Below are 16,406 nucleotides of genomic sequence, written 5' to 3'. Positions count from 1 at the left end.
CACAGGGTTTAATTGCTCCTCGTTCCCAACACAGGATTGGCTCCCAAGCGCCACACTCACCTTTGTCAATGAATTTCATAGAATGGACCTTAAGAGCATGCAGTTCCAACCCCCTACCATGGGCAGGGATACCTCACACCAGACCAGGTTGGCCGAGGCTTTGTCCAATCTGGCCTTGAACGCTGCCGGGACTTCTCTGGGCAACCTGTGCCAGCACCTCACCATCCTCACAGTAAAGAACTTCTTTGTTATATCTAACCTGAACTATCCCTGTTTAAGTTTGAACCCATTACCGCTGTAATCAGTTCACCTGTAATGAGTTCACAGTACCCTGCTACAGTATTTGTTTTAAATGAAGTGTCAAGACAATGTCTGAACTCCTACAATGGTTATCCAGACCCCAGGTGATTGGGTTTCTGTGTAAAAACACCTGGGGCTGTTTAAGCAACACTCAGGAGTGTATGTTATGTTATCATACAGGTGAAAGACACAGGTAATTAACGAAGCAATGTAAAGGAGTCTGCTTTAACAAAACAACCTTGCCACAAGCACACAGACTTAACCTGGTAGAGCTTCTTCAACGTTGCAGGAAGAGACTGAAATTATAAAGATGGAACAGTACAAACGGCCTTGCTTTGGTTTGAATAGCTCAGCTAGCCAAAATAACCTCTTTGGGTTCTAAAAGAGTAGTTTTATCTCTCCCCAATGACATCAGTGTCAGAAGCAGATATGTGAAAACTCTGCAATACCCAAAAAATGCAGCTCTCTGTCCATCCTCACCTGCAGAGCTAGGAAGCATGATATATAATGAGTAAGACTCTAGGGAGAAAATGAAGGCTTTTCCAAGTTGCTTTTAATTTCAACTTAAGACAATGTATTAATCTTTCCAGAAACATCGGGAGTTACGGGTGAACATTTGAAGTGCTTCCAGTGGCATGAACATATGCAGCATTTCCCTCTGTCCATCAGCAGTGCATCTTATTGTGGTTAACACACACACGTTCCACTTTCTCAGAAAGACTTTCATAGAATCCTGGAATGGTTTGGGTTGAAGGGACCTCAAAGCTCATCCAGTTCCAACCCCCTGCCACAGGCAGGGACACCTTCCACTAGAGCAGGTTGCCCCAAGCCACATCCAACCTGGCCTTGAACACTTGTCAGGGAAGGGGCAGCCACAGTTTCTCCAGGCACCCTGTGCCAGCACCTCAGCACCCTCACAGGAAGAGCTTCTTCCTTAGAGAGAACTTTCCATATTCTGTACATCTCTACAGAGAAACAGATCACAGCTCAGGAGGCTGACTTCATGTGAAGCACTGCCAGTGCACATCATCTCAAACACATGCACATACCCTCTCTGAGGCACCCAAGACCCATGTCCCTCATCCTCTCTCCTCACAAGAACAGGTCACTGGACCAGGAACACTGGGAAAACAGCTGGTGGTAAAAAGCAGGGAGTCAAGTGTGCAAGCAGCAGCCTTCTTTCTAGCTGTCTGCCTCCGCAACAGCCTAAAGCTTCTGTACCCTCTGTCCTGCATAAGGAATTTCTGTCCCACAAAGATGAGCATGCGCTCTCATTCCTGTCATTAAAGCTATCTTAAAATATTAAAGGGAAACAACATCCTTTAAGAACACTGCTGTCATTTCAGACAATTCTATTTGAATTAGTGTAAGGAATGGTCTAATGGAACAGCCAATATAGATAAAACCTCCTTAAAGCAAGCAACTCAAAAAAGCTTATTTCGTTGTTAAAGTTTACAGTATCAGATGCTAACAGTAGCCTCTTCTGTGTTTCAAAGTCCAAGCACCATGAAGGTACAACATGTGTTTCTTCTGAACTGATTATTTTAATGAATTGACCCTTGGAGGATGCATCCAGCCCTGCAGACCAAAGGTTGAATGCATTAAAGGGAAGAGAGACATACATAAATCCTTTGTTGAAGACTCCTTGCTGCAGAAAACAATTCCCACAGCAGACTAACCATTTTCTGCTTTATTATTGACAAAATACTGAAGAAAATATTTCAGTAAAGATTTCTACTTAGTAACAATATATGTCTATTATACCAGAAAATATACCAGAATAAGCACTGTTGCTATCTGAAATACTCAAACCGACATATTTCACTTTAACATGTAGCTTTACAATTGCAGCACAAAATGTATTACTTCCCCATGACCTCATGTCCAATGGAGTGCAGCTTTGACAAAGCTATTTAAAATATTAACAGGACTTCTAGCTCCATTTTAATATTATTTTTAATTGGGAAAGCCAGGTGTTGCTAACTGAAAATTTTAATCCATTAAAAATAGTTTACAAAATTTGAGGACTGACTTACTTTACCAAAGTAGGAAAAAGGGCTAACTAGCAACCAGTCGAAGAATTTGGTTCCGTAAGTATGTGCACAGCTGGTTCATCAAGTCTCTGTTCTGCCCTTCAACCCAATGCATTTCTACTAATACATCATTTCCTTCTTTCTTGACATTCATTAAACACTTAAAGAGAAAACATCTACTAGTTTCTTTGGGGCTTTGTTCTTTTTCAACTGTCAGATTGCTAGATTCCTCTGAAGAGCAAGATTCCTCCTTTGCATTACTGGAACCTTTGCCAAGTGATGTTTCTCCCTGCTTTGCTTCCGTCTCCTTCTCCTTCACGTGCTCACCACATTCTTCTTTGGCAGCAGATTCTTCTGGTAGCTCGTCACCTGTGGTCAACTGGACATCCTCATCAGGTGCCACAAACGCCATTTCAGAGTCTTCAGTCTTGGAGTTTTCACAACCTGAATTATTGCTCTCACTCTTCTGGCTGTTTTTTTCCTCTTCCATTGCTTGCAGAACATCTTCAGAAGCTCGAGGAAGTTCTCGTAATTGCCTTACTCTCTCTCGTTTCTTTCTCCTCAAATGAATCCAGGAGTTTTCAATGGCAGTCACAAACAGGCTAACTTCATCTTTTCCACAGGGAACACGTTTGTGCTGAACCTATTGCAGAAAACAGCAGAACTTCATACTGTCCTCACAGGTATGCTTTCAAGTAGGGTGTTGTTTTAACATATAACACTTTATACTGTACCTTCAGATCAGTGAGAATCTTCTCTACCCAGGCTCTAACCACAGCAATGGCTTCTACAGCATCCCAACCCATAGCTGCAGCTTTGATGGATAACTCTTTGACTGTAGAAGCCAAGACCATAAATGTAATTGGTTTTCGTGGTTTTTCTAATTTTCTTCTTTTAGAGGGAGGTGACTAGAAGAAGAAAGAAAAACAAATTATAAAGTTATGCAGTGCTAGTGGGAGGACTTTTGTACTCAGAAGACATGGGATTAAGAGTGATATGTTTTAGCAGTGGTCTTGGCAGTCCTGGGATAATGGTTGGACTCAATGATTTTAAAGGTCTTTTCCAACCTGCTTGATTCTACGCTTCTATGAAGAGTAAAATGTAATCCACTAAACAGTCATTGACATGGCCTGTGTTTCACTTCGAAGAGTTTTAGATTAAAAACAGCTAACAGGAAAATAAAACCAGCTAGCAGGATCATGCACCGTACACTAGCCTGATGGACAGGGAGTTTATCTTCAGACGTTAGCCAAAATGTTTCATTGGTTCCTTCAAACTATTCTCTGTGAGCTGAAAAACTGTGGTTACTCTTGAGAATAGTGCTAATATCCACATTTTGATGAAAGTTCACTGAAGGTTTACTTGCATCTTCTATAAGGCTGGTTATTGTCTATACCTACCTTCAAGTATGTGTATATATGGATCCAGAAAAGCAACTGCCTCATGCAAGGTAAATAAGCTCCACTTACATTCTCATAGGCAAGTCTGAAATAGGCATGTTCAAGTCTAGCTGGTACTGAATCTATTCAGTAAATTAAAACCAAGTTCTCAGAGGGAAGCACAAAGCTCAAATCTGGTCCCATACTTGGCATATTTCTAGTACTACAATCTTGCTATTTGAAGTATATTACAAATGATCCTTACTTTCACTGAAACCCACAGTAAGTTCCTATACAGGCTTCTTTTACCTTCCTAAACACAGGTTACTCCTGAATCGTATCTAATGACTGCTAACAGACTGGTGGCCAGTTAAGAAATCCCACCACACATCTAGTGTTCTGGTCTGAAGAAGGACAATTTGTTTCACAGTGGTCCTAGCTCATTAGGCCCTTCCTCAAGTAAGAGGCAGAGATAGCGACAAGCAAACCAGAATGAAGCAGCTTACAGGTACTTGCACATCATCGTAGAAACTCCATGCCAGTGCCCATCTCATGGTGCGTCCTTGACAGAATTCAGTATGGGTAACTTTAGGAACCTGTGCAAAGCAGCAACACCAAGCTTCATTTCATACTCATAAACAACACTGCTTCCCTGCACACATTTTCAAATATTTAAAAAATACAAAGTTAGCATAGAGTCATTTTCTCGTAACAGAAATGGAGATCCTTTCTGACACGGCTCATGGATGTCAGCTTGGATATAAGGAAGAAGTTCTTTACTGCGAAGGTGGTGAGGCACTGGCACAGGCTGCCCAAAGAAGTGGTAAATGCTCTATCCCTGGCAGTGTTCAAGGCCAGGTTGGACAGAGCCTTGGGTGACACGGTCTAGGGTGAGGCATCCCTGCCCATGGCAGGGGGTTGGAACTGGATGATCTTAAGGTCCTCTCCAATCCAAACAATTCTATGATTCCATGAAACACATTAAGACTATTATTGAAACAGCACCTAAACAACCAAGATGTCAGATACTTGAAATTTTGTGCCTAGCTCAGCACCTGCTTTTGGCACTGAGTTTACAGACTCCCTCTGGCCTGCAGTTCATCCTTCTGGGAACTGATTTTGCAGGCATTCTCTTTCCTTCCATCTTCCACCACATACAAGAACAACTCTCTCAATCATTTTCTTTGTATGGAAATTAGAGAAGACTACACTTCCTTCAGAAAGCCATTAAGAAGTCCTTACACAGCCTTCTTGCATGAGAACAGTAGCAGAAGGTTCAATTTTACTTGGTGCCAGAATTGAACACAAAAAAAACAGTGCTGCCTCTTGAATGATGTTAGCATTTTTTTTATCATGCAAATTGCTAGATTTCATGTTAGCTAAGAGGAAAGAGAGCTAGATTATATTTTTGTGGTTGTTAACAACAGCCCTGTTAAGTTATTTTAAAGCAGGATCCCTGTATATTCTAGCATGACAAAGACCTGCTACTACATGTGATAAAAACATAAATCTGGAGACAATACGTTCTATTTATGTATCAGCTTTGAATCTACAATAATTAAATCTCAACCACTTTGAGTGCTTCTCTAACAAGGAATCACAGTTTTGTCTTGCAAATAAAAACCTCAGTAAAATAATTCAATAATTACCCACATGCACTGAACACAGTACATATTGTATAGAACATACACAGTACTACGCATGAACTCACCCCTTGGATTCGAAGTTCCTCTTTTAATGGTGCTAAACTGCATTTCTTCCCCAACATGCAACTGTACCATCTACAAAAGAACACATTAACAAAGTATGTCACAAAGACAGGTCAACTGAAAGTGGCAACTACCAGGAAGAACTACTTTCCTCAGAAACCTGCAAGAACAGTAGGAGATTTCAAAAACACAACAAAAAGACAACAACAAAAATCACACTCTGAAACACAGCAGTTAGGACATGGTACAACATATATTGGAACAGAAGGCTTAAAGACAAACTGGACAGGGGAATCTCTTTGAGGTTTTAGTAAATAAATGCTCCATGCCTGGCACACCTGGCAGTGTTCAAGGCCAGGCTGGACAGAGCCTTGGACAACATGGTCTAGGGTGAGGTATCCCTGCCCATGGCAGAGGGGAGGAACTGTATGATCTTAAGGTCCTTTCCAATCCAAACCATTCTATGATTCTATGAAAGCTATTATTGAAACAGCACCTAAACAACCAAGAATCTTGTTTCAAAGAGTGACTTCAGTTATGTGGAAGATGTTACCCCTTTCAATAATTTGTTTCAATTTCTCCACTTTCTTTGCAGAATGAATCAGAATAAGAAGGAATACTCAACTATTGACAAGCATTTGTGCCTCAGAAACACCCGACTACCACTTTTGCTCATTTCTAACTTGATATATGGGATTCCATCACCTAAACCATACTTCATCAGGAAACACCAACAGGGGAAAAAAGGAAAGACATCTGTTTTCCCTTCTGGTGAATCTCATCCTTCCACCCAGCTCCATGTCTTTTATATATCTAAACATTACACCTCTGCTCTTCATGTCAATCACTAGTAGAGCTCAACAATCCCCTCTTCCATACTTATTTGATGACTGGATCCAAAAAGCTTATTCATAAATTAAATGTTAAAGAGTGCCCAGTTATCAAAGGACACTTTTCTCAAGAATATGCATTTAAGCTGAAGACAAGCACTTTAATTGCTCACATACACAAATATATTGTACACTAAAGTATTATCAGCGGTGTTAAGGGACAATTAGTTAAATTTGCCTTCTTCATAATCATACAATCATAGAATACTTAGGGTTGGAAAGGACCTTAAGACCATCTAGTTCCAACCCCCTGCCTGACCATGAGGTCAGGGATGCCTCACACTAGACCATGTCACCCAAGGCTCCGTCCAACCTGGCTTTGACACTGCCAGGGATGGAGCATTTACCACTTTTCTGGGCAGCCTGTGCCAGCACCTCACCACCCTCATAGTAAAGAACTTCCTCCTTATATCCAATCTAAACTTCCCCAGTTTAAGTTTTAACCAGTTATCCCTTGTCCTATTGCTATAGTCCCTAATAAAGGGTCCCTCTCCAGCATCCTTATAAGCCCCCTTCAGATACTGCAAGGCTGCTGAGGTCTCCATGCAGCCTTCTCTTCTCCAGGCTGAACAGCCCCAACTTTCTCAGCCTATCGTCATACGGGAGGTGCTCCAGTTCCCTGATCATCCTCGTGGCCTCCTCTGGACTTGTTCCAACAGTTCCATGTCCTTTTTATGTTGAGGACCCCAGAACTGCACACAATGCTCCAAGTGAGGTCCCACGAGAGCAGAGTAGAGGGGCAGGATCACCTCCTTTGACCTGCTGGTCACTCTCCTTCTGATGCAGCCCAGGATATGGTTGGCTTTCTGGGCTGTGAGCGCACGCACATAATGCAATAGACAGAATTTCATGCAGCAATACTTAAATGAAACCCCAAGATTTCTGGCAAAATGAAAACGCACATCTTTCCCAAAATGACAACATCCTAAATCTGTGACTCCTAGCTGAAGTGAGGATGGGGGTAAATAAGTCGAGACCATGTCCTGTCCCAAGGGAATCTCTATTTACTAACAGTTCATTACACTGCCCTTTGGTGGAGTTGCCAAACCTTATCTTTAACAAAATAGGAAACGGTATTTGAAGTGAACTGTTCTTTCTGTAACAGACTCTTATTTTCCCTAACTACGACACAAAGTTAGCATCCGGGGTATGTTCTATGCTTTAAGCAATTTATCAGATTTATCAGATCAAGAGATACCCTCCTCTTTCCTAGAGAAGTGATGTTGCCAAGAGGAGCAATACAGGGATGATGCATTCCTCATAATTCCATCTCACCTTTACAAGGCAAAGACTTCTTGCCTTGAAAGTAACATCAGTCATTTCTCTACTATATTTTCTCCTCCTCTGAAGGTCATCGAATGGCAACTTATCAAAAGCAAGTTTCTCCTGGATCTACACACAACATGTGGAACCAGAAATCATGTTGCTACAGCCTTCCAATAAGTCACCACAAATGCATCCTCTGCCCTACCTTAGAGAACCACTTCTGAACATCAAAACCTCTATTTTACCATTCTGACATACTATCTATCCCACTTTTATATTTTGTAAGATTTGAGGGTGACAAAGAAAGGAAGACCATAATGTAAAGGAAAAAAAAAAGGCTCCAAAAAGCCACACATTTCAAGGTTTGCAAAACTGCAGCCTCTGCAAATGTTCTCAACTGTTTTCAAAACACTAGAAGATAGAAGCATTTCTAACAGAGCCCAGTGCAGTTTGCTTTGCCTTGTCCTTTCCCAAAACTGAATATAGCCTGATTTTTTTCAGGCCCATTACTAGAAAACAAGCATTCTAAAGAAAAATTTTGGTATTAGACAGACGAAGATGAGGTTTTAAGGCAATGCTAAGCCTAGCTGGGTCTGAACAAACGAAAAGCAAAACACTTCTTCAATGTACAAAAAGCAGACTGTATTTCCTCTGCTTAGGGCACTGATGAAACTGCAGTAACATACACACGCAAAGAAATTAGTAGCTGTAATTTAGAAGGGTATTAGAACAAAACCAAAAAACTAAAAGGAGCCTTGCAGAAGAGCCAGAATCATAATGTACACAACTGGAGGAGCAGAAGTCTGATAGTCAGAAAACTGAGGATGTGCCATCTGCTCATCTTGCTCAAAAGAAGATCTCGCTGTTTTTTCCTGCAGCTTATGCTCACCCAAGACAGCATTCAGTACAATAGTGTCCTTTAGCTGCAAGTTACCAACATTCTGCCACAAAAAGACAGAAACTTTTAGATCATGAACAGGCAATGCCATAAATCCTCCCCCAACCCAGAAGCCCTTAAGAATCCACCTGACTGTCTTTAGCAAGCATGTGTGCTAATTCAGCTGCAAGCTGCAGGTGTCACTTGTACAGGTTTTTTTGGCCTCCAATGATGAGTTGTAACCCTTTCATGCTCAAGAACAACTAATCTTACATAAATTGAGACTAATTTGTGATGTGTATGTATCATTAAACAAACCAAACAGATACCACCAGACCACAGGTACATTCATACTTAAAATACCTGATTCTTTGGCAGAAATCACGTGCAAATGATAAAAGGGGGTTGATCTGGTGTTTTTTAACTGGAATAAAGCACTTACCGTAACCTCTTTTTAAGTTGTAGACTATCGTGAATAATCCTTTTGACAAATTCTAGTTCTCCCCCCTCAGCCATGATTTCTGTGATCCCCCCTGTATTCACAGAACTGGGAGGAGGACGCCGTGGATTTCGAGAATTCACTCCCTGGATGAAAAAGAGCACTTGAGATGAACATTTAATGAAACATTAGGCTGCTTTATACGCTGCTTCCTGCCTCAGTCTTTAATGGGTAGCAAGCACCTCTAGTTACCCTCCCCACCCCATAATAACCACGGATAATAGAGAAATACATTAAAAATAAGCATAACTGAATGAATTCCCTACAATCTCAAACCTAGGTAAGTTACTTGTCACGCCACTATCCTGCTAATAAGAAGTATGTGGTTCAAACACGTAAGATATGCTAGTTACATGCATCTACACAATCTATAGTGTTTAATCTCAACACTTAAATTTTTTTCTGCCCTAGATTATACAGTTACATTTCGGACTGTATTCAGTGGGTACTGAAAGAACTGTTCTGACATATATGATATTGCTTAGATCACTAAGGAAACAAAAAGCACAGACAGGCACAATGCCAGAAGCTAATTCCTCTGTACCACTGGTACACAACAGGCACCTGATTTTGGATGTAGTAGCTATTTTCCAAACTAATGCTCTAAGACAGCAAGAACCTGTGAAAGAATTCTACAGGTCATCCTCCACTCTGGGAAGGGCAACATTTAACTTCTTCAGAACTCCTCTGGAGCCAGTGGGTATGGAAGAAGAAAACTTAAATGCTATGTCATAGTGATTTGGGATTTTCCACTCAACCTCCCCTCAAGGGAAGAGGTTAAATTGGTGCTACCCTCCCACTCACTGACCACTGAGTATATGCAACACTTAGCTTGTTAGCTTACCTTCGCTTCCAGCTGGTTGGCAAAAAAGGGGGGGTTGCACATGCAGAAATCGTAAATGATCTCAGATTCTTCTTTCAGTGCATCCATTAGAAGAGTCTTCTGTGGTACCTTAACCACTAATAGAAAACAGGAATTTGGTCAGTAAGGAACTTCATATTTTATCTAGCACACCATTCACATTTCAGTGTGTCTTGAAACAACACACTGTATAAAACCCGTACTTTCTAAACAATATTTTCTACCAAAAACTGTTAACAAATCTCAACATGCAAAAAGAGACTTCAGGTCAAGGATTAGCATACAAACAAACTGTATGTTTATATACAGTAGCAGAATTACACCAGGCTGTTTAAAACAATTGGAACTGCTGAGTTATACTGAGCTCTCTGATGCAACTACAAACACACCAAAACCACTGTAGTCTCAAACATACTATAGTCTTAAACAATTTATCAGAATCACAACAAAAGAAACAGATAAGAGTTCCTTTCTGGAAAACATTCTGCTTACTAGGGTCCACCATCACAAGGATGAAAGCAAACATCCAGTGTAGATCTCTACTGCCTTTCCCCAAAGGCTGTTATCATTCCCTTGGAAACTGTGGTCAAGTCCTGTAACACATATGCTGAAGACCACAGAAACTCCAGCCCAAGGAGCAGGAATTTAAATATGAATGAAGTCCAGTTAAAGCATGTGTAAAGATTATTAGAAGAAGGACTTCTTACAGACTTTACCAGTCCTGCAACTCACAGATAATGCACACAGAATGAAGGTATTTACAACAGAGGAAGAAGGCATTCCTCTAACATTTACCATGTTTATCACAATCCTAAGAAAACAAAGTCATTAGGGTAGCAGACCATCACCAAGGTGTTCCGGTGATATGTAGCAAGAATAATACCTAGAACACCAACTAACTTCAAAGCTGCAGTTCTGTAAGTCACAAGCATTTCAGAGTACAGAAATCTACAGACAAGAGAGAAACAAATTTTAACTCCTATGAGAATAGAAGGATGGTTCATTTTAAAAATACATTAACATATTGTTCACTGGCTTATAATCTAAATTAAACACTTAGTATTTCTCCCTGTATTAAGTTCTTCACATTTAAAATTACTGACATTAAAATGTTATGCTTTCTCTTTGCACATCTGTTCTGTTTCCCTTGTAACACTGTCCTACACAACATCCTTGTCTCCAAACTGGAGAGACATAAATTTGATGGATGGACCACCCGGTGCTACTAAATATGTTATTACCTCATACCTTTTATAAGATCAGACAAGTTATTCTGTTCCACATTCTTCTTGGCATAATTGAAGCACATATCATCCACTTCTGTTGCAAGAAAATACCAGCCATTCAAAGTTGCTCCTAGCAGCGGGTATATGCAAGATGCCCCTGTCCCTGCAGAAGTGAAAAGGCATGAGAAAGGCAAAAGAAGTCTCTGCTATTACACACAGCGTGGCTGTTAAGTATGTACTTTTTACAACAAAAAAAACTGATTTCAGAAAGTACTGATTAACAATCATTTGCTACTCAGTTCTTTAATGAACTTTATCTTCTTGATTTGAAATACAGGATTGTCAAATATACACTTTTAATAAAATAAAGAATGTAATAATCTGGAATAAATTTTTTTAGTAAATTATCAACGTATTTTTTTTTCTATATGACAGTGATTAACTTATATAGCAAAAGCCAAATATATTCTGGTTTTACTGGGAAAAAAAAAAAGAAGAGCCTATCAATCACATATATATATATCTTCTGCATTTTTCTATTATCTGCCACAAACAAATTATTTTGATGCATACAGCAATCCCCCAAACCAAACCCACAACCAAAGAAACCCTACAAACATTTCTGTTCCATAGAATCACAGAATGGTTTGGGGTGTTAAGATCATCCAGTTCCAACTCCCTGCCATGCGCAGGAACTCCTCACTCTAGATCACGTCACCCAAGGCTCCGTCCAGCCTGGCCTTGAACAGTGCCAGGGATGGAGCATTTACCACTTCTCTGGGCAGCCTGTTCCAGGGCCTCACCACCTTCAGACTGTATTTCCCTAATGCCCCAAATGGTCAAAGAAACAGAAATGCCAGTTAAGACATCTAAAAAAGACAGATGCAACAGATAAAAATCTGGTAACAAACAGAAAGACACAACAGCACAAAATAATTCCTCCTCATAATTATGGCATATCTAGGTGATCATGTTACCCATGACAGTCAAACTTAGGACTAATGAGATACAAGAAAAGGGAAAGGTACCTCACCACCACAAACCCTGAGTTCAGAGGCGTATCATGAGTCTACTGTTACACTGACTTACTGAAGCATAACTAAGTCTGTCAGTATACAAAAGCGTGTGGTTATTTGAGGCACTCCTGCAACATCCACATTCCTCCTGGATGACTTACTGCTTCCCAGGAGTTGGAACATCAACACTCATTGCAGACTCAAACTGAAGATTTTGCAATATTTGGAGGATTTAAAGGATCTGTCTCTTCTACCCATGATGAAGTTCATAGAAATTGTTTTCAAAAATGAAACCTACTATCAAATGCATACAAGCTGGTTAACAAGTTTAAAAGTTATGAAAGGAAAGCAGCTATGCACACACCATGCACGTGATGATACAAAGCTTGTATGCATCACAAATACAGCTAAAAGTACAAGTCAGTACATTTCAGGAGATCAAAAATTCCATTAAAAATAAAAAAATAAATCATATTAGCAAACACCAAGAGAACTGTACCAAGCTTTGAGGGCGTCAGTAACTTCCAAGCTTTAATATCAACCATTAAAACACAAGTTAGAGAGGAAATTCCAGCTTCTCTCAATTTCATTATGAGTTTACTTCAGCAGAAAACAATCTTCAAAAACAAACATTTGAAATCTTAAGGGAAGAGTCTATCAACAAAAATAAAGGGTGTGAACTAAATCCAAACATACTATCACAGGTGCCTTTTAAATAATTCATGCAGAATCACCCAAAATGTGGACTCCAAATGCCAGTTTTATTATCTGCATGTGGAATATACTTTCTATCTCTTACAAAGCTTGCCATTTTTTTCCTAATGAAAACCAAATTGTGTGCATAAGTGTACATCTTATAAACGCACATCTCTAATGAGTAACTGTTCACATTAATCTGCTGCTTTATCCATATCGTCCAGATATGACCCAGTAGGAGATGCCTATGGGATCATCTGCGGCTGATCTCTGCTCCCAAGTAACAAGCAACAGGACAAGAGAAAACGGCCTCAAGCTGTACAGGGGACGTTCAGACTGGATATCAGGAGCAATTCCTTCCCCAGAGGGTGCTCAGGCATTGGAACAGGCTGCCCAGGGCAGTGCTGCAGTCACCATCCCTACAGTGACATGGGTTAGTGGTGGCCTTGGCAGTGCTGGGGAACGGTTGGACTTGAGCTTAAAGGTCTGTTCCAACCTCGATTTTATGATTCAATAATCCAGATATTGAAACTGAACAAATGGCACTGGAAGCAACACCATCCACCTGTGGATGCTCAGTAGAGTTTACAAAATATTTTGTTTTCAACAATAAACAGAAAATTTTTGACCATCTACAAACAAAACACAGCTTTGCCAGCATTTGCCCTGGTTTCTAACTAAGGCCCTTTTCCAATTTAGCTCATAAAAATAGCTGCATTGGGGGAAAAAAAAAATACAGTTTATAAAGAGAGATCATCTGTCAAATACAACTGGAACCACAGAAAAACATTATTAAAAGGAATGCTAGAAAACATTGCTATGCAACTCACAAACTCACGTAGAAATCTAATGCAAAGTTAGTAACGGCTAACATAATTCACTGGTTAAAAGACTGAGAAGAGTTGCCATCTTGTTTTAATTCCTTTGAAGTGACATTTTTGCCTGTGTTAGTGGCAGCACCATTTTTACATACAAAGCTATGCTCAAGAAAGTTCAAGGCCACAAGAAGTCGAACAGTTCCTGCTATGGCCATGCTTGTGTTTGCACAGAGAAACCCTCCCCCCCAAGAAACCAAATGACATACCAATGCAGTCAGACTGCCCATCTCCCCATGGCAAGCACAGCTCAGCTTTTTCTGTCTCTCGAAATTCACGTTTAGATATAGACGTGTTACAAGCCTCACCAGCTAGTTTTACTGACAGCAAACAGCACACCAAACATTCCGTTTTACCTATATCAATGCCTCGTCTGACGACTCGCTCGCCAGCATCCTGGTGACCGATGAGATCCTCCACCCAGTGGATGTAGTTCAGCCTCAAGGGAACGGTCGGAATAAGCCTTTCCACGGGGATGTCAATCGTAAGCCCAAAATCCTCCTTCAGGAGGGTGCACGTTAGAGCTCTCACCGCCTCGGGGTCCTTAAAGTTCAGGCTGAAAGGTACAAATCAGCGCTTAAAGCGGAGCCAGCGCCCTCCCGCTCGCCACAAACAGCCCGGCCCGGCCTACCCCCGCCGCCGCGCGGGCCGTACCTCACCCTGCCGGTGAGGGTGGTCTGCACATGCTGCTGGAACTCGGGGTACTTGCCCGCCAGGTAGGCGAAGTCGGGTGGCTTGTCCTTGTACCGGTTGCGAGCGTGCATGGACTTGTTGAGGGCCATGGCGGCGAGGAGAGAGGAACCGGCGCCCGAGCGCGGCAGGCCAACGCCGTCCCCCGCCACAGGCGGGCCGACCGACCCAGCTCCCGGCGCGCACTGCGGTGCCCTGGGGCGTACCAAGGAGCGGCAGGCGGAGGGGGGTGGAGGGAGGCGGGCGTCGTCCTGCTCAGACCATAGAGCACGGCGCCGAAGGGGGAGCAGTGAGTCCCCGGAGGCCGAATAGAGAAGAGACCAAGGCACTTTACCTGAGTGTTTCATATACATTCGTCGCCTCAGACTTAGATACACAATGACTAATAAAGATAAAAGAATAAAATGGTGCAAGCAGCTGAAAGTCCTGTTCAGGCTCAGACCACTCTGCTATTCACAGCCATCACCTGCCCAAGTCACATCCACTACATTGAAAAGATTTCTTAAGGTTGAGGGAATGGCTTTAACATGGCAGAGGGGAGGCTGAGATGAGCTCTTAGGCAGAAGCTCTTCCCTGCGAGGGTGCCCAGAGAAGCTGTGGCTGCCCCATCCCTGGCAGTGTTCAAGGCCAGGTTGGACAGAGGGGCTTGGAGTAACCTGGTCTAGCAGAAGGTATTAACTACGAACAGTCCAGTAACTAAGGTATAAGACAAACCACTGCTGCAACCACCAATAATAATACTGATAAAGGAGATAAAAAGGGAAGAGAATACAACTGCTCACCACCCGCTGACCAGTACCCCAGCCGACCCCAGCACTGATCTAACCCATCCAGGTAACTGGCCCCAGTTTATATAGTGGGCATGACATGCTGTGATATGGAATACCTCTTTGGCTAGTTTGGGTCAGGTGTCCTGTCTCTGCTTCCTTCCAACTTCCTCCTGGCAGAGCATGAGACTCAGAAGGTCCTTGGTCAATGTAAGCATTACTGAGCAGCAACTAAAACCATCGGTGTTATCGGTGCTGTTCCCAGGCTGAAAGTCAAAACCACAGCACTGCACCAGCTACTAAGAAGGAGAAAAATCACTGCTACTGCTGAACCCAGGCCAGTTTGTTCCACAGGGTAATGTTTAGCATAGCTGTTCTGTTCTGTTCTATTTCATTCCATTCTATTCCCTATGCTCACAATGAGTTGTACAATGAGGAGACCATTATTAACTCAAAATGCCAAGGGAATTCCAGCACCGAAAGCACTTTCAAAGACACAAATCAGAATGGTTACAGGTAGAAAGAGTGTTTTATTCAGAAATAAAGTTCTTTTAGTTGTCTGGGTTTAGTTTAGCTTAGTTTAGTTGATTTCAGTCTGGTTTAGTTTAGACCCTTCACTTGAGCTGGAAAAAACCTCCCTTAGAGCCTGACAAAGGAAAGGCAGGACAGGAGCGGTGCCTTGGTGGTGCGAGAGCAGTGCAAGAAGCAGCCAGCCAGAAAGGGCCAGGGAAGAGCTGACAAGGGGTGGTGCTCAATGCTACAGAGGACAGCAGCGAGTCCCGGGGCCACGCTGGGGCCACCGTGGGAGTCCAGAAGGCTGCCTCCCCCCGGATGCGGGGCACGAGGGCCACCTGCGTGGAGCACGAGCAGCTGCCTTTGGGACACAGTGAGCCAAAGGAGCCCCATGAAGGGGCTGTGCTCGGCTGCGGAGGAAGGCAAAAAACCCCAGGGACGCTTGCTAGTCCAGCCTGGGGAGAAAAAAGCCTTCCCCCCCCAGCTGCAGGACACGAGGGGCCACCTTCGTGATGCACGAGCACCAGGCGATAACGCAGCCAAAATGGCCCCAGGAGCCCTGACAAGTGGTGATGCTCGGTGCTCAGAGGAAGGCAAAAAACCCCCGGGGACCCGTGCCAATCTGCCCCGGGGGAAAATTCCTTCCTGACCCCAGTGCTGGCGATCGGCTGCTCCCTGAGCATGTGAGCAAGACCTGCTCCTGATCCACACGCTGCTTATGCCTCTGAGGGGACAAGGGGACGCTGGCACTGCCTTTTCTGCCTCCTCCTGGAGCCATCGCAGGTTCTTCCAACACCACCAGAACGCC

At 42.6% G+C, this 16,406-nt stretch overlaps 1 protein-coding gene across 1 annotated transcript; it reads right to left on the bottom strand.

The window, feature by feature from the left end:
* Positions 1-1,975: 1,975 nt before the first annotated feature.
* METTL16 (methyltransferase 16, RNA N6-adenosine) lies at positions 1,976-14,454 on the bottom strand. The gene is made up of 9 exons (XM_062618549.1): positions 14,283-14,454; positions 13,985-14,184; positions 11,064-11,204; positions 9,798-9,913; positions 8,897-9,039; positions 5,424-5,493; positions 4,219-4,308; positions 3,068-3,241; positions 1,976-2,976 (listed from the first exon to the last, which is right to left on the bottom strand). The coding sequence occupies exons 1-9, from the start codon at positions 14,408-14,410 to the stop codon at positions 2,359-2,361; spliced, it is 1,680 nt and encodes a 559-aa protein (XP_062474533.1). The 5' UTR covers positions 14,411-14,454; the 3' UTR covers positions 1,976-2,358.
* Between the last annotated feature and the right edge of the window lie 1,952 nt (positions 14,455-16,406).

The sequence above is a fragment of the Pezoporus occidentalis genome, unplaced genomic scaffold, assembly GCF_034315485.1.
Source record: "Pezoporus occidentalis ecotype Australia unplaced genomic scaffold, CSIRO_AGI_Poc_V1 ctg104, whole genome shotgun sequence".
NCBI classification, from domain to species: Eukaryota; Metazoa; Chordata; class Aves; order Psittaciformes; family Psittacidae; genus Pezoporus; species Pezoporus occidentalis.
This window is presented reverse-complemented; position numbering and strand designations above follow the sequence as displayed.

Coding starts and splice junctions, on each gene's coding strand:
- METTL16 (XM_062618549.1), bottom strand. CDS start 14,410: ATGGCCCTCAACAAGTCCATGCACGCTCGCAACCGGTACAAGGACAAG. Junction 14,185..14,282: donor ACCCTCACCGGCAGGGTGAG/GTACGGCCCGCG, acceptor TGTACCTTTCAG/CCTGAACTTTAAGGACCCCG. Junction 11,205..13,984: donor CAGACGAGGCATTGATATAG/GTAAAACGGAAT, acceptor TCACTTCTGCAG/GGACAGGGGCATCTTGCATA.